Source organism: Littorina saxatilis, linkage group LG14 (assembly GCF_037325665.1).
Source record: "Littorina saxatilis isolate snail1 linkage group LG14, US_GU_Lsax_2.0, whole genome shotgun sequence".
In the NCBI taxonomy this organism is placed as follows: Eukaryota; Metazoa; Mollusca; class Gastropoda; order Littorinimorpha; family Littorinidae; genus Littorina; species Littorina saxatilis.
The window spans coordinates 27,612,500-27,631,451 of NC_090258.1; the positions used below are offsets into that span (position 1 = coordinate 27,612,500).

At 41.0% G+C, this 18,952-nt stretch overlaps 2 protein-coding genes and 1 long non-coding RNA gene across 3 annotated transcripts in view; 1 reads left to right on the forward strand and 2 right to left on the reverse strand.

Annotated features, from left to right (window-relative positions):
- The window catches only part of LOC138947475 (zinc finger HIT domain-containing protein 2-like), a 227,274-nt gene that overhangs the window by 39,522 nt on the left and 168,800 nt on the right, over window positions 1-18,952 (reverse strand). The window lies entirely within an intron of this gene.
- On the forward strand, window positions 5,972-9,818 carry LOC138947469 (uncharacterized). The gene is made up of 2 exons (XR_011449668.1): window positions 5,972-7,639; window positions 8,216-9,818. It is a non-coding gene; the product is annotated as an uncharacterized lncRNA (long non-coding RNA).
- The window catches only part of LOC138946754 (uncharacterized), a 35,219-nt gene continuing 33,230 nt past the window's right edge, over window positions 16,964-18,952 (reverse strand). Inside the window, exons 9-11 of the mRNA XM_070318158.1 lie at window positions 18,669-18,818; window positions 17,962-18,144; window positions 16,964-17,668 (exon numbers count right to left, since the gene is read on the reverse strand). Of these exons, the coding sequence (XP_070174259.1) occupies window positions 17,636-17,668; window positions 17,962-18,144; window positions 18,669-18,818 (366 nt within the window). The 3' untranslated portion in view covers window positions 16,964-17,635. The remainder of the gene's footprint in view (window positions 17,669-17,961; window positions 18,145-18,668; window positions 18,819-18,952) is intronic.

Sequence of the window (18,952 nt, forward strand, 5' to 3'; positions counted from 1 at the left end):
CAGCGATTTGCACTTATGGCAGAATGACCGAGGTCTTTTACGTGCCATTTGGGGAGGGACAGGGCTTCCGTCTCTGGATCTGCACATAAAGTTGACCCGTGTCCGTCCCGGCCCGGCCCGAATTTGAACCTGCGATCTTCCGACCTTAAGTCCAATGCTCTACCAACTGAGCTACCCAACAATGATCCGTATCACAAGTGTCTGTCTAAATCCAAATACAAGAGACTGCCTCACGATTATCCGTACCATAAGTGTCTTTCTGTCTAAATCCGAATACAAGAGACTGCCAACGTTACAAAAAACAAGAAATTAAAGCTGTTGGAACGTTTGTTACTGACAAAACAATACCTTACATTCGACCCGGCTGTCTTTTAGGTGTACAGACACACAAATACTAATTAAACAAAACAAGACCTATCTGGCAACAAGTGCAGCTGCTTGCTTCTTTTCTTTGAATTAGTATTTGTTTATATTATATGTTTGTAATGTATTGTTTTGTCAATAGCAAACGTTCCAACAACTTACTTTTCTTGTTTGTTGTCTGTCTGTCTAGTTAAACGACCACCAGCACGGTTGGCCTAGTGGTAAGGCGTCCGCCCCGTGATCGGGAGGTCGTGGGTTCGAACCCCGGCCGGGTCATACCTAAGACTTTAAAATTGGCAATCTAGTGGCTGCTCCGCCTGGCGTCTGGATTTATGGGGTTAGTGCTAGGACTGGTTGGTCCGGTGTCAGAATAATGTGACTGGGTGAGACATGACAACAACAACATTACCAAAAACAACAAAAACAACAACAGCGTACTTACCAGCATTGCTAATGATGTACAAGAGAACAGTAAGAACAAAGATACTGCTCTTCATATCTGGAATTAAATAAGCAAACAACGTTAACATAGAATGACTACTAAACTATCAATGGTCAGGAATAACAATGCTTAACAGCTATAACAATTAATTTAAAAGAAACTAAAACTCATTATCATATTTTTCAGTGCTGGAGATCGAGATGTTTGATGATGATGATGATGATCATGCATGATGATGATGATGATGATTACGATGACGACATCGATAGCGGCGACGACGGTGACGACGATGATGAGGATGACTAAAACCTGGAATAAATTATAAAACGAGAGACACACACAGAGACAACAACAGAAACAGCAACAGAAATATAGACCAACAAACAGACAGAAAATAAAGGAGGTATATCTTGTAACTAGATGAATACCCGCTTCGCCGGGTACGGCTGCGCCGGGAAGAAGTCGAGCCGAATACCCGGCTGCGGCTTTGCCGGCGCACCGCACGGAGGAAGGGAGATAAACGCGGCTGAAAACACTGAGAAGATAAGGAAGAGTTACTGGGAATGGATCCAGAGAAAAACCAAAATCGGTTCAGCGCTGCGCGCTGAGAGCACATGTTGAAATATCTCATCGATGAGGTTGTGTCCAGGGTGTAGCTGAATACGGTCTCCAAATTTGAAAAAGATCCACGGAGAACTTTGGCCGTGCATCGCGCGCACACACACACACACACACACACAGAGACAGACACACACACACACACACAGACAGACACAAGTTGTATATATATATATAGATAGATGGGTTCGTCTAAACAACGTCTGCAGGCAAGAGCATTGGTGTGTAGATAACGTAGCGGTTGACGATACTCAGTGTACTGAAGACAAATATATCTCTTCTTCTGCTTTGAAATAAGCAATTCAACTGCCTGGGAAAAATTGATATTGCGAAGAATTATACACTGAAATCTGTCTAATGTTCTAATGTTCTATTTTTTTTCTAAAGTAATTTAACTTTTGAAAGAAATTGACAATGCATAGAATTATACACTGACATCTCTCGAATCGTCTGCTTTTTACTAATTTAAGCAATTTAACTTGTGGAAGCTATTAATTCACAATTAGAATTATACACTGAAATCTCTCTAATTGTCTGCTTTTTTCAAAAAGCGATTTAATTACTGTAAGCTATCACTGATACAGAGAACTATCTCCTGAAAGTTAGTAAGCCATGTAATCTACTGTTTTTTCTAATAGCAGCCTAATTGCCATGGGAATTAGCAAACGAAAATGTAGGCAGATGGTACCCATGTTGATCCCCCTCCCAGAACAATGAAATACCGTAATAATAACAATTCCAAAAAACAGGAATGTGTACACAAACCGATGGAAAAAACCAACAATCTCAAATGGAAAAGTAGACAATCAAAATACTACTACCAGTGGAAGGGTCATCACTATGCATTAATAATTAGTTAATCTCATTGTTATTCTCCATTTGAAAATGCTCATATGCGCGCGCGCGTGTGTGTGTGTGTGTGTGTTCGTGCGTGCGTGCGTGTGTGCGCGTGTGTGCGTGCGTGTGTGTGTGTGCGTGCGTGTGCGTGTGTGTGTGTGTGTGTGTGTGTGCGTGTGTGTGTGTGTGTGTGCGTGTGTGTGTGTGTGTGTGCTAGGTCATGCGAGGCATAGTGAATGGTAAGTGTAAAGATGCAGCTGTTTTGACTTGATGGCAGGGAAGTAAGCTGCCAAAAACCATTCAACTTCCCCTTTTATTGGAATGCCAGTCGACTGAGACATCCAAATATTTGATATTGTTTGTTGCTGTGTAGAATAAGTATTGCGCTTAAAAACGTACTGCAGCGACAGGGCTAAAACTCACATCTCATGAGCTGCATCTTACCATTGCCCAAGCAGACGAATGTTCTGCATGTCGCTAGTTTCTTTGAAGTCAACCGCCGCTGCTGAGTCTGTGTCACAAGCAGCCGTGTGTTGTATTTTGGATTCAGAGGTGCACAATAACGTGCTATTGTAGATGTAGAGTCGCTTTGAAACCACAAACGACGATATAGGCCTAGGTCATGTATGAATAAAGCGAGTCACATGGGGCGGCGATGGCTTGGGGGTTGAACAAACCACGAGAACTACGGTGTGGTTTACATGTGCTAATTAGTCATTCAAGTGATTTGTAAGTGGCAGTCAATGTCGTTTAACGCTATTGCGAGTATGTTCTCTCGGGTAAGTAAAGCTGTCTCAGAGAAACGTTGTCATCGTTCTGTAAACCTCCTGTGAGGCGGAGTAGGCCTTTAATCTTCCAAGCTGAAATGCAATCAGATTGTCCGGGCTTCGTCGAAGATTGCTTGACCAACATTTCAGATAATTTGATAACAAAACAAAAATGAGGGTGTGACAGTGCCGCCTCAACTTTTACTAAAAGCTAGATTAGATATGACGTACGTCTTCAAAGACATTTATCCATACACTCAACAATCCGTCTGGATGAGCTCCTTCTGACAGAACAAAATAAACGCACGTTTCAGGGTGTGACACCACATGAAAACGTGCGTTAGGGTAACTTCAGGTCAGTTGTTTTCTTGCCATTGCTGGCCATGGCCTCAGCTGATTTGACAAGGTTATCTGGTGCTGTTGAATATATCTGAAGTCTTGAAATAAACCAGTTTCAGTTGAAGATACACTTTTGCCATAAAGAAGCTTCCAGTACAATGAGTAAGGCTATGACCATTTCCGTTTTCGGTCGACATATTTAATTTACCTATAACAACTAAATGAAACATGCTTTTATTGAAGGCAGCTAGTGCTTACATTTCTTCTTGGACGTTGAGTTTTCTTCATATAGTGTGAAAACGTAAACACATTTAAGTGACCCCTGGTTAGAATTAAGCGTCCAACCCCCCCCCCCCCCCACACACACACACACATAGCACGTACACAGAAGAACACAGCAACAACAACAAACATAAAACATGCTGTTGAGTGAATGTCGATTTCGAGCAGTTAATAATTACTCAGATGCAAACAAGAACGCGCAACAAAACCGGAAAGACTGAACTAGATATTTCTGTTTTCTTTTAAAACTGCCAATGCTACAACAGTAACAACGGTAATTTCACAGCACAACCATAAACGAACATACAAAGAACTTACCAAGACTGTGTTACCAAGAGTATGATTCGAAGAAAGGAACCTAAGGTACCCTTGTCCGTGGTCCATTTTATAAGCCAACGTTTGTCACCTCCAAGTAGTAATAAGGCATCAAAGGATATCGTATCTCAAAGCCACCAGGAAGTTTTGAATAAGATAAGATAAATCACGATAACAATCTTTTTACATTTAGTCAAGTTTTGACTAAATGTTTTAACATAGACTGGGAATCGAGACAAGAGTTTGTGGTGCATGTGTGCGTGCGTGTGTATAGACCGATTCAGATAAAACTACTGGACCGATTTTCATGACATTTCACATGAGAGTTCTTGGGTATGGTATCTCCAGACAGATTTTTCTTTTTTTTGATGCATTCTTTGATGACGTCATATCCGGCTTTTTAAAAAAAAGTTGAGGCAGCACTGTCACGCTCTCATTGTTAAACCAAATTGTTTGAAATTTTGGTCAAGTAATCTTCGACGCACCCCGGACTTTGGTATTGCATTTTAGCTAGGAGGCTTAAACATTAATTAATGAGTTTGCTCATTAAAGTTGTCATTAAAAATCGATTTTTTTGCAAACAGATTTAATTGATTGCACTTTATTTCTCCTTTTCTCCTGAATTCAAAAATATATAGATATGTTATATTGACTCTAAAAATGTGCTCAGAATGAAAGACGAAGTAAGACTACTGCGGGCGGCGGCGAATGTAACCCGTCTCGGTCTGCGGTATGGTTAGCCGAGACTATCTGAATGGAGGTGGGTTTTTTTTTTTGCTTAACGCCCAGCCGACCACGAAGGGCCATATCAGGGCGGTTCTGAATGTAGTCTCGACGATGATTGGTTTGTGGTGTTGATCTTGACTAAATATTATTATATCGCTTCACGCGACTACTTTTTTGTCTGTGTCTGACATACACGCTGCATTTCCTTCATAAATCGTGTTCAATAAATAAGTCATACATACGAATCTCATACGAGCTCGCTCACGCACGCACGCACACACTCACACACACACGCACGCGCGCGCACACACACACACACACACAAAGACACACACACTCACACACCGACACAAGTACAGCTGCACACCAACAAGCACGAACGCGCACCCATACACATAATGTGAAGACCAACAGAAACCGTATCATCCATGCAGTAAGCCATCAATCTGGATTTTGAATTTCTGATTTCGGTGCAAAAAAGGAAATCAAGACACATTTTTTAGAGTCAGTTGTAATCGATGCGACTTATGTTTATTTCACTGTGTTCTTGCATTTAGTAAAAAAAGATTTTGACAGCTGTGGCCAGCTAAAATCGGGAATAATCCAGGGCAAAAATTGTGAGTGTGTGTGTTTGTGTGTGTTTGTGTGTGTGCGCGTGTATGTGTGTGTTTGTGTGCGTGTGTGTGCGCGCGTGTATATATATGTGTGTGTGTGTGTGTGTGTGATGTGTGTGTATGCGCATGTGTGTGTGCATGTATGTGTGTGTGTGTTTGTGAGTGTGATGTGTGTGTATGTGTATGTGTGTTTGTGTGTGTGCTTGCATGTGTGTGTGTATGTGTGCGCGTGTATGTGTGTGTTTGTGTGTTTGTGTGTGTGTATGTGTGTGAGTGTGTGTGTGTCTGACATATATGCATTAGCTTGTCATATTTTTTTTCCGACGACAACGGATCACATTCCGTAGATACGTCCGTTTGCGATATACGGTTCCTTTGGATTGACGCTTTCTTTCATAAACAAATCTTTTTTCAAATAACAAAATAAAGAAAGAAATGAAATAAATATCCCATAGGAATCAATCAATCATAATGACGTTTTTAATGTTAAAAACACAAAATAGATATGGTAATTTAAAGAAGAAGTTGAAAACTTGAATACATTTTGGAATATATCGTCCTTGTCCAATTGGCACCTCGTAACTCAATTTTTAGCGTTTCGAGAAAAACACACAAAAAGTCTTCAAAAAATAACTGTTAATCAAAATCAGCCTTTTATTTTTCTGCACATGATCAAACACTGTACAAAAGGAAGACGTGGAACTTGCGAAGAAAATGCGAAAAAGTGTTTGTGGGTTATCGTCCCTAGTCACATGCTGGCGGCGAAAACAAAATGGCGGATCGCGTAGGTACCGATCGCGTGCGTGGTGGTGGTAAATTGTGCTCGGCTTTTTGTTGCAAGAACGCCCGTTGCAAACAGAGCTGCTTCGGGAAAACTTTCCACAAGTTCCCTAAAGAAGAAAAAAGGTGGGTTGTGCAGTGATTATTTCATCAGGTTTACCTTCTTCAGAATGAGAATGAATGCAATGGCTCGAGTCAACTCACTCAGTAGACTACAGCGTCAGCGAGTACTTACGACTGTGAGTGTGAGTCAGCAGTCAGTACAAAACAACAGTTTACACTTGATGACAAACTACCCGTGGGCATATTTGCCGAAACCTTTATCAAACCTTGCTTACGGGAAAACTACAGTACAAAGGTACATCACTCATCCGTTTTGCGTTCAGGCAGAGCGTTAGATTTAGACTGAAGATCTGATTTAGCTTTTTTTGTCTTTCCTTTTTGCTTAGTTTAACAATAACATTGTTGTTTTTATTGTCAAACTAGATGCAGAATATGGATGCAATTCACAAGGCGAGAGGACTTTGAAAAGCTGCAGCCAGCTGATGTTCAAGGTCTCAAGCTTTGTACTGATCACTTTGAGGCCAACCAGTAAAACAATCCTGCAGAGACTGAGAGAGGATCACTTGTGTGGAATGCTGTCCCGACATTGTTTGCAGTGCCCAATCCACCACCGAAGGTTATTTATTTATTGGTTTTAGGTTTTTGCAAATCAAAGAAGCACACTAATAAATGCAGGTTGAGTAATGACAAGTTTGAGGCTGATGTAAGAATTGAAAAAAAACAGCATTGTTCCCATCAAATAATGCCTGTTTGCATTTAGCGCAAAATAATGATAAGGCCAACCAAAAAAAGTTACTTATTTTGGATTGACGTCTTGATTATGATGATATGATGAACTTATTTTGCCAAAAAACAGCCCCAAATGGCAAAAAAAGTATAGGGTCGGCGTCAACAACAAAAAAGTTGTATGTTTCTGGTCACCTGACCCTACCTATGTTTTCCCGATGACCCTAGACTTTTGTTTTTGCATTTTCAAAAATAAAAGGGGTATTCGAAAATCACTTGTTTTCCTGTTTTTCAACAAAATAAGTTAAAAAGATGGTTTAAAAAAAAAGTTTAGAAAAAAAATCTCCACCTTTAGTCATGTTAGGCCACAAAAAAGTCTGTTAAAGGTAACATAGGCCCCCCCAAAATAGCGTCGGTAGGTCGGCTTTTTATTTTTGTATTTTAGCCATCTGAATATTTTAATTTTATTTTTTAATGCCCCAAAAAAGTCTAGGGCCGGTGGGAAAAAAATAGGGTCGGTCCGGATATCGTAAACAGATTATTTTTTGTTTTGCCTTACCAGAAACATACACTTTTTTGTGTGGCCTAAGACCAATGCCATGAAATTGGGAGAATTGTTTCATTGGGACTGGGTGTTGGTTGTGAGTTTGTCAGTTAAAGAGCTGTGCATTTGCAGGTTGCTAGTGGGAGGAAGCCACCATCGCAAAGGGTAGCTACAAATGAAGCCAGCATCGACCTGTCGCCTGATGCACAAATTGTTCAACCAGGTAAGAGATTTTTAACCATGAAGAACACCCTGACATCAAAAAATGTTTAAACCCATCCATTACATAGTTGATAATTGCTGTATAGGGTGACGGGCGCTGTGGCGGGGTGGTAAGACGTCGGTCTATTAACTCGGAAGGTCGAGGGTTCGAATCCCGGTCGCGGCCGCCTGGTGGGTTAAGTGTGGAGATGTTTCCGATCTCCCAGGTCAACTTATGTGCAGACCTGCTAGTGACTTATCCCCCTTCATGTGTACACGCAAGCACAAGACCAAGTACGCACGAAAAAGATCCTGTAATCCATGTCAGAATTCGGTGGGTTTTAGAAACACAAAAATACCCCGCATGCTTCCTCCGAAAGCGGCGTATGGCTGCCTAAATGGCGGGGTAAAAACGGTCATACACGTAAAATTCCACTTGTGCAAAAAAATGAGTGCGTGTGAAAGTTTCAGCCCACGAACGCAGAAGAAGAAGAAGAAGCTGTATAGGGCGGATGCATGGATGGATGAAATTGTACCTGTAGTTCCCACACGTAAAGATGTTATTTTATGTGTTTTGTGTGTGTGTTTTCTTTTTTAGATGACATTCAGGCGATCCTGGAGGACATAGGATGTAAAGCATCAAAGTCGTCATCCTCCCCATCCCCTCGTGAAGCGGAACTTTGGCAGAAGGTCAACAAACTGAGGAGCAAGGTTTTCCGATTAGAAAAGAAAACGATGGAACCCCGTGTAAAACGAGCGAGTAAATTAGCCAAGCCTCCCAAGAAAGACTTTGTAATAGAACAGTTGTCTCATATATTATCAGGCGAGGCGAGCTATTTTGCCATTTATGCCTGTTACATATTTACCGGTTATCTGCTGCTGTGTCCAATCCTGGCAGAGACGGGAACGCATGTTACCAAGGAGCCGAAGGAGAGTCAATGAGATGAGAGAATGTGATTAACAATTGCCAACTCTCTCCGTACAAAGAGGGTCCAAAGTTGTATCAAAATATAGATGGTCGGCAATTCAAAATAAAAAAAGACAATAGACAAAACATGTACTTCGGCTCATAGAGCCTTCTTTAATTTTTGACTCATTAAGTCCATGCTCCGAGAGTCCTTTTTTTAATTTTGAATTGCCTACCATCTATATTTTTATACATTTTCAAAAAGATTCAACAGTCACCTTCCGTTATTCTTGAACTTGGCTATCCCAGCCTTACCTCAACATTCGATATTCCTGTGATATTTTTGACGTAAAATCAATTTTTACTGTAAAACTCTTCGGCAAGAGGATTGGTCCAAGCAAACAAATAATAAACTTGTTAAGATTTTTCCTGATATTTCCGATCAATTGCCTATGGTTTTATTTAGCTAAAAGATTCAAACGTCACACCTATGACTCATGGCTATTTTTAAGGGGGGAGTAGCATCCCTGGTGTGTTGTTTGTGATGTACCTTTTAGTCTGTTTACAGTAACATAGGCACACAAAAAGAGGGTCGGTAGGTCGGCTTTTCTTAATTTTTTTTTTATAACCATCTTTTTAAATTATTTTGCAAAAAAACAGGAACAAAATTGATTTTTTTTTTCTTTTTCTTTTTCTCCAAATGCCAAAAAAAAGTCTAGGGTCGGCGGGGGAAAAATAGGGTTGGTCGGGATACCGTAAACAGACTATTTTGCTTTGTTTTGCCTAAGCAATGACTAACAAACTTTCTTTAGGGTCTGACATTGTATATACAATTTTTGGGGTATTAACTAAATACATGTATACAGTTTTTGATTCCTTTTATACTTTTTCACAAATTAGCTCCCCTCCCCCCCCTTTTCTTTTTGTAGTCTGCCCTGGGGGCGGGAGGTCTCCCAATTTCGGTTTCTAGGGTCACCTTATGCTTCCATATGAGCTGAGAACTTAATTTAAAATGGGCCTCGATTTTTTTTTATTTGTATTTTGTAATTGTGCCTTTGTCCAGTCACATGATTTCACTTTGTACTTAAAAACTTGGCACTGTCATCATTTATTGCTATTTATTGTTCAGTTGTTCAGTATTTATTGCTATTGGGCATCAGTTGTTCAGTTGCCCTGTTTCGAATGAGCCATGCATGCATTATGGATGTGTTTAGCGAATTGGGATACCTAAAGCAATGTAAAAGAAACAATGTGAAGCAAACATATAGCACCAAATAAAATAACCGAATCAGAATGGAAACTTCTTCGGTGTGTGTGTGTGTGTGTGTGTGTGTGTTTGCTGTTTTAAATACCGAAAATGTGAAAATAAAGCAAGTCACAGCATGAGAAAGATCGACTGTACTAGTCATGACAAAGCAGGAGACAGCCTGGTCAGCATGTAGAAAAGGGGAATAACTCGTATTTAGCCATTCTCATTTCTAAGCATGCCCAATGAGGAAGTTATCCTTCTTCCCATTGTAGTTTCTTTGACATGATCTGGAAACACAAACAAAGTACTGTTTGTAATCAAATACTTTTGTTCACAATTAAAACGCACGATATTCAACAAAGTTGCAAGATACAAGGTTTTAGCCAAAGCACCAAAAAAGACAAAAACAATGTTTGCAGAACGCAGTAAACACAAATTGTCTTTTGTGTTTTGATGGTAAGAGTAAGACCAATTTAATTTCGTTCTTGTGAAAAAGACCCTTACAGTCTCCAGGGGCCAGTTTCATAAGCCAGAAACACAGTCGACCAACTGCAGTTGTCCGAGAGAACCACAGTAATCCGACGTTATCGGGTTTCACGAACAAAATTTCAGTCGGCCGACTGCGGGTCGTCTCACCGGAAGTCGTCCAAACACGGCGATGCTCTCCCCCCAACACTGTGTTCGGCTTACTGCGGTAAACCGAAAATAAATGTAATTGTCAGTAAGTACTGGTGTCACATGACTGATGTGAACCAGTTGATTGGCTAATGGCGATGCGCTAAAACTGTTAGCGCACTACGTTTCCACAGAGCGTATTCTTCCGCCCTTTGCATAAGTGAGAGTCTACTCTCATCCTCAGAATTAATTAATGACATGTAGCTAATATTCTCCACAATACCAATGATTATGACCATACATTTCCTGCTTCTCAATTAAAGCAGAAGTGGGTTTTTTCTGACAGATTGCATGTGCCTGTGCCACAGTTGCCACTGATCTAAAAATAGAACCCGCTGTGTCTAATTTTTCAGTTTCGACTTGCGAAGATTCCTCTCATAATTATGCCATGTTAGTGGCATGTAGCTTATTATCCACATTACCAAATGATGAGTTAGTATACAATTCCCAGCAGCTAACAGAAAACACAAGTGTTATTCCGATAACGTAGCAGCTAGATCAGCACGTAGCAGACTACACTGAAATACGACTGCATCTGTTCAGTAAATGAATGTTTTCCGAATTATTATTTCAAGGCAAGAACACGTGTAGGATTTAGAACGTTCTTACCATATATAAGACTTATTACCAGCCTGCCTCATGCGTGCAGACTCAGTGCAACGTGACGAGCAATTTTTGTTTTTGAAATGAGACTCAGTGCAGTGGTTCGTTTGCCATAGCCTAGCAGACGACATAAATCCCGCTCAGCAAATTAACATGTTGGGCAAATGTGAACGATTCTTTCTTTCTTTATTTGGTGTTTAACGTCGTTTTCAACCACGAAGGTTATATCGCGACGGAATGTGAACGATAAAACGATGGGGATATAATACGTGTAGGGTTCAGAGCATTCTTACCGTTCATATTTAGTACCAGACTCCCCGATGAGTGAAGATACCACACGAGAAACATGCCACATTTATTTTGAAAATGTGCTTACCGTCGACCTTGGCAAGGGGCAAAACTCTGCACAGTCAATCTGTCGAAGCTCGATGAAGGTTTCGAATCGCAAATAACTAAGAGCACAGTCCTTTCTCCGAGTTTAAATGGGGTCTCTATGAAAGATCATCACTTTTTAGCTTAACGCTACACTGGAATTTACCAACAGAAATTAAAACAAGAGTTTGCGTGTGACAAAAGCACGACACACTTGAGACAGCCCACACAAAAGTAGATCTGCCGTGACAAACCTGACCACACAGTTACGCCTATCCAAATGCGCGTAGCAAAATGTGCGTTTTGAATCTTCTTTTTTATCTGGCGGTACTGACAATATCGTTATTGAAACAATCCCAGTGCACTAAGGGATTTATAGAGCAAATCTCGAAAATAATTATTGAACTCAGCGCTATGCGCTTCGTTCAATAATGAATTTTCTCGATTTGCTCTATAAACCCCTTAGTGCACTGGGATGTCTCAATAACGTATATTATCCGCACAGTCAATGGCAGAATGCTCACACTTGTTTGGATTGTGAGCCAAACCTTGTGATTGTTCTTCGAAATGTATCTATCATGACGCAGTAATCCAGGAGACAAGTCAGGGTTATGTCTTGAAGACGTCACATTATGGCGTAAGAGGGTTCGACGTCACGCGAAGGAATTACTGAAAGTCTCGGTCATTGTTATTTTGAGCGGGCCGAGACTTGAAGTGGTAATGTTGCTAAATTTAGCCCTCGACTTGGCCATTCGGATTACTGTACAGTCGGTCGACTGCGGTTGTCCGCGGGTGACGGTGATTCGCTCATGAAACGCGCTTTTCGGTGACCCGGCGATTCACCACGGGCAGTCGATCGACTGTCAGTCGGTTCCCTGCTATCTTATGAAACTGGCCCCTGGTAACCTTTGTTTTCAATTAACAAAAAACAAATGTAAACTGAAGATGTAAATAACTTGATTTGCTTGCAGGGAAGCATCAAAATAAGGGCCAATTTGTATGCACGGAAAACAGAGTATTCCTTAAAAACAATGAGATATCTTAGTTTGAGTGCAATTGTCATCTTCTTCTTCTTCTTCTTCTTCTTCAGCGTTCCAGTGAGAGCATATATATATATATAATTATAGTCAGCTTCACTCCGCTTTCGTTGAGTAGGCATGCTGGGTATTTTCGTGTTTCCATAACCCACCGAACTCTGACATGGATTACAGGATCTTTTCCGTGCGCACTTTGTTCTTGCGTGTACACACGAAGGAGGTTAAGTCACTAGCAGGTCTGCACATAAGTTGACCTGGGAGATCGGAAAAATGTCCACTCTTAACCCACCAGGCGGCAGCGACCGGGATTCGAACTCACGACCTCCCGATTAGGAGGTCGACGTCTTACCACCACGCAACGCCACTTGTCATCTAAAGTTCTTTAAACAGCTAGTAGTTATGCAGGATGACCACTCATGGGATCGGAATGCAGAGCTAAACGATCATGGGGAAAGCCATCATTATAGTGGTGGCAGTCTGTTGGAAGAACGTCCTTGAGTTGCTGAAGTTGCTGCCAGTTTGTGTCATTGATAGGCAGCCGTGCTCTGTAGAGCTGGTTGATGACCCCGGTATCACCATGTGCCCTCCTTCTTCTTTGTGGCAAAGAGTGCCACCCATCAGAATACCGACAGGTACCGTCAGGCAGGTACTTCAGACTGCGGATCCCAAAAGTATCTGAGATCAAGAAAGTGCTTGAAGAATGTGTGGTCCCCCTTGGTAACTTTGTAAGGTTGCTTTTTTCTTACAGAGGTGATGACTTCAACGTTTTCGGTTGCGCTGGCCAGACTATTTGCTTCCTCCTTGGCTTCTATTCGAAAGTTGAGTGTACAGAACCGACTTCCATCCAGGTAGATGTATTCATGACCTTTCTCAAGAAACGTATGGGTAACGACTTTTCCTTGACCGACAGCAAAGTAAAGAAGGGTGTTTCCCAAGATCACATTGCGAGTCATGTACCCATAGCCATCATTGCAGATCCAGGGACATCCAGATTCAACCTTCGTCAGACGAACATTCGTCGGTGGTGGGGATTTCCTCTCTATTTTTAACTTTGTGCCTCAATGCGCATGCGCTTGGTTTTTGGCGCTCACCACTGCTTGCCGAAGATCGGGATCTGCGTGGTGAAAAAGGATTGTTTGACGAATCTCAATCAGCAATCTTCGTGAGTACTTTTAGTCCTTTTCATAATGTTAAAAATATGTTTTATGTGCACAGTGTTAAAGTTTAATATCTTTACGACGCTTCTGTGGACTGTGCATCTGTAAACTGTTCATTTTGGAGGCGTAGTGCATGAACACGGATACCCACACAAAACTCAGAACTTGAGTCGACGGGCGACATATCCTGCCAATTATCTCCCTTGATCTCTCTTGCACAAGACACTTGTTTCCACTAGACCTATTTGTTTTAGAGTTGGGAGATTTTACAGGAATGAATCTAAAAATCGAAAAAAAATTCAGTGTTGCTTGTGTACCCAGCATATTCAGATGTCTGGAATATTCCGATAAAAAAGACTCGTCATATATAACACTACTCGTCATCACTGTTTCGAAAAACAGACGAACGCACGAAGAACTTTGCGTAGATCTGGACCGAAATTAGAAAGTGGTGACCGTGACGGGATGTGACGTCACCACTTCAACAAACTCGCGAACATCGGAACTCACGAACTTTTGACGAAGGCAAATCTGGATGTCTCTAATGATAATGTGTTGCTTGTTGTGTCAACTGTTGACTCAAGTTAGACTGCAATGTGTTGCTTTTTACTTCTCCTTTTGACTCATCCAGGGATGGCCAAATCGTCCGCCCGGTCGCCAGGGGCGAGTATAAAATCCCCCGGGCTATAGAAACCGTCTGGCAGCTCGCCCGGCTGGCCAGTGAAAATTCTAGTCAAGTGCAAAACTGTCGGTTGTTCAGCGGGTTTCAAAGTCAAATAAACAGTGCAGATGAGCAACTTGCATGAATAACATTGTAAAATACAAAAACAAGGCCTGGGAAAGCCTATTCATCGCTGACCACATTTTATGTTTGTCATACTATCGCTATTTTAATTGTGCAAAGAAATCTGACAGTGATAATTTTGTTGAGTTGGTGTACCGGGCCAGTGACATTTCTGGCGGGCTATAGTGACTTTCATGAAGTTACTCGCCCGGCTGGCGAGTTATTGTTTTTAGATTTGGCCATCCTTGGCAGGGATGGCCAAATCGTCCGCCCGATCGCCAGGGGCGAGTAAAAAATCCGCCGGGCTGGTAGAAACCGCCTGGCAACTCGCCCGGCTGGCCCATGCAAATTCTGGTCAAATGCAACACTTTTGGTTTTGATATCGAGTTTTCAAGCCATAAAAACATTGCAGACCAACCGTGGTATGCACAGGGAGTGACATTTCTGCCGGGCTAGTGACTTTCTTGAAGTTACTAGCCCGGCTGGCGAGTAAATTTTTTTGAGATTTAGCCATCTCTGCTGTGTCATATTTCATTCAGACTTTCTATGCCATTAAAGGTCGTCCACTTGACTATCTGTCTGTAGCCAAATGATTGATACAAATTGTGTCAAAGCCTTTGGTTACACGCAAATGAATCGTATCTCTGAACTGGGTCAAAGGTCAATGTCATTTAATATTAGGAGTACGATATGTTTTTGTTGTTCATGACATGCATGGAGAAGTTTCGTTTGGCTGTTCATGAATTGCTGGATGTATCGAATAACAAAATGAGCATCGAAGCTTTCAGTACATCCACAACCAAAAGTAATTCTGGTCCAGGGTGAAATTAACTTTTCACAACGCATGAATACATACGCACGCACTCGCTCACGCAGGGAGAGAGAGAGAGAGAGAGAGAGAGAGAGAGAGAGAGAGAGAGAGAGAGAGAGAGAGAGAGAGAGAGAGAGAGAGAGAGAGAGAGAGAGAGAGAGAGAGAGAGAGAGAGAGAGAGAATGACAATGACAATGACAAATTCTTTATTAACGAGGGTAATGGCATAAGCAAACAGGTGCTTTTTTACATCCAGCCCTCGCCCATGGGAGGGTTTAATCTAATGATGATACGTTTTAAAAATGTTGGAATATCAATTAAAGAAGTAATAAAAACAAACGACAAACAAGCAAACGATTAACAGACTAAACAAACAAACAAAAATATACATACAAACGAACATGACATATTATTGTCAAAGGTATAATGAAAACTGTTTCAAGCAACAAAAAACGTGTGAAACTTCGAGGGAAGAAAAAATCCGTGAAACTGAGGAGTCAATGAAGCAACTACGTTGCAAGTAATAGCAATGTAGCATCGTTACATAAGTCATGTTATGAAATTAATTAGGTACATTTATCTACTGAAACGTGTAAAAGGTACAAATAAGGCATCAACAATATAAACATGTTCAGGCTAAGTGAGAACGAAATGTGCCATGTATAAGGAATGAGAAATATCTGTCTTTAAAAGTCTTGGCATTGACAGAATGTTTGAGACCGCTTGGAAGTGAATTCCAAAGATTAGTTCCTTAAAAAGATCTATACGTGTACACAATGATGGTTCAAATAATAGACATGGAAAAAAAACCGGCCTGCAGGCAATATTCCCGAAGTAATTTAAAACTGAAACAACCTTCGCCGAGAGTCAGTGGTGGTTTAAGAAGATACGTTCATGAATGTTTCTTTTCACATCCTCTAATCATCAACAATCATTTTTAAACCGGCCACCATGTTTACAGTCCAGAATCATATACACTTCTATTTCTCTTATCATTTTACCAGTCCAAGAAAGGAATCATACACTTCTATTTCTCTTATAATATAACCAGTCCAAGAAAGGAATCATACACTTCTATTTGTCTTAACATTTTACCAGTCCAAGAAAGGAATCATACACTTCTATTTCTCTTATAATATAACCAGTCCAAGAAAGGAATCATACACTTCTATTTCTCTTATCATTTTACCAGTCCAAGAAAGGAATCATACACTTCTATTTCTCTTATCATTTTACCAGTCCAAGAAAGGAATCATACACTTCTATTTCTCTCAACATTTTACCAGTCCAAGAAAGGAATCATACACTTCTATTTTTGTTAACATTTTACCAGTCCAAGAAAGGAATCATACACTTCTATTTCTCTTATCATTTAACCAGTCCAAGAAAGGAATCATACACTTCTATTTGTCTTATCATTTAACCAGTCCAAGAAAGGAATCATACACTTCTATTTCTCTTATAATATAACCAGTCCAAGAAAGGAATCATACACTTCTATTTCTCTTAACATTTTACCAGTCCAAGAAAGGAATCATGCACTTCTATTTTTGTTAACATTTTACCAGTCCAAGAAAGGAATCATACACTTCTATTTCTCTTATCATTTAACCAGTCCAAGAAAGGAATCATACACTTCTATTTGTCTTATAATATAACCAGTCCAAGAAAGGAATCATACACTTCTATTTCTCTTAACATTTTACCAGTCCAAGAAAGGAATCATGCACTTCTATTTTTGTTAACATTTTACCAGTCCAAGAAAGGAATCATACACTTCTATCTGTCTTATCATTTTACCAGTCCAAGAAATGAATCATACACTTCTATGTGTCTCATCATTTTACCAGTCCAAGAAATGAATCATACACTTCTATGTGTCTTAACATTTTACCAGTCCAAGAAAGGAATCATACACTTCTATGTGTCTCATCATTTTACCAGTCCAAGAAATGAATCATACACTTCTATGTGTCTTAACATTTTACCAGTCCAAGAAATGAATCATACACTTCTATGTGTCTTAACATTTTACCAGTCCAAGAAATGAATCATACACTTCTATGTGTCTTAACATTTAACCAGTCCAAGAAATGAATCATACACTTCTATTTCTGTTAACATTTTACCAGTCCAAGAAATGAATCATACACTTCTATTTCTGTTAACATTTTACCAGTCCAAGAAAGGAATCATACACTTCTATTTCTCTTATCATTTTACCAGTCCAAGAAAGGAATCATACACTTCTATTTTTGTTAACATTTTACCAGTCCAAGAAAGGAATCATACACTTCTATTTCTCTTATCATTTTACCAGTCCAAGAAAGGAATCATACACTTCTATTTCTGTTAACATTTTACCAGTCCAAGAAAGGAATCAGCTCTGTATTGGTGGTCCCCCAAATTGTAGAAAGCGCCCTCTATGACAAGTTGGCCACAGGAAGGGACTTAATCTGCAAAATTAATACAACAATCGGCTGTGAAAACAAAGAAATACACGAATCTTTCTACGGTATCTTTATTCAGAGCAAGTTCACATGATGATTTCAGTTATCTTCTGAGGAAACAGAAGCCGTACTACAACAAACAACACCCCTACCTCCATCACCATCAACACCATCGTCGCCGCCACCACCACCACCACAGCCAACATCAACTAAAGCAGCAGCAGCAACAGTGGCATTTCCACATACAGATATCCCCAAACACACAGAATAATAAAACGGAATGATTCACTGACACTCACCGCACTGCAAGTACAATTCAACTCCCACAGTGCCCAGCATGTGTCAGGCAGTGACCGACAGGGGACAACGCCCTGGTCATCACCGTTGACGTGGAGATGGAGACGTCTGCTGCTGTCAAAGCTCACTCCCACACGGCTGTCTGCTTTTAAGTTCGTCCCTGCCTGTCCTATGCTATTGCTTGTCTGAAACCACGCAAATCTTGGTGATTGCCGGGTTACAGGTGCTATGTTATTACTGTCATTCGTTAGTGAAGATTGCACGCGCGCACAGACACACTCACACACGCAGACAGACAGGGACGCACACACGCACGAACGTGCGCACAAACACACACACGCACGCACACACACACACCTATGCTATTGTTTGTCTGAAGAAACACAGATCTAGGTGATTGCTGAGTTACAGGTGCTTTGTTTTTACACACACACACACAGGCACGCACGCACGCACGCACGCACAAACACACACACAAACACACGCACACTTATGCAGACAAACACACACACACACACACACACACACGAACGCGCGCGCACACACACACACACACACACGAACGCACATACACACACACACACAAACACACGAACGCACATACACACACACACGCATGCACACACACACACATGCACACACACACACACACACACACACACACACATACACACACACGTTCACAAGAATGACGATGAAAGAATCTCACCCAGTCACCATGGTCATAGAAACCATCCCTGTAGACAGCCACAGCACTCTCCAAGCCCCAAGCCCCGTCTGGGAGTGTCAGACTGTCTGGTGATGACGTCACCACTCCCACACATACTGCGCAGGCTTCTTCTATTTTCGTCAATTGGACCTGCGTACAAGTACACGGCCATAACAGTCAATGGTGAAATCAACTGAATGAATACTTAACATAATCAAATAAATAATCAAATAAATTAAGTAGAAGTGCAATGCCAAGGCACTGCATACCCCCCGCGAAGGACA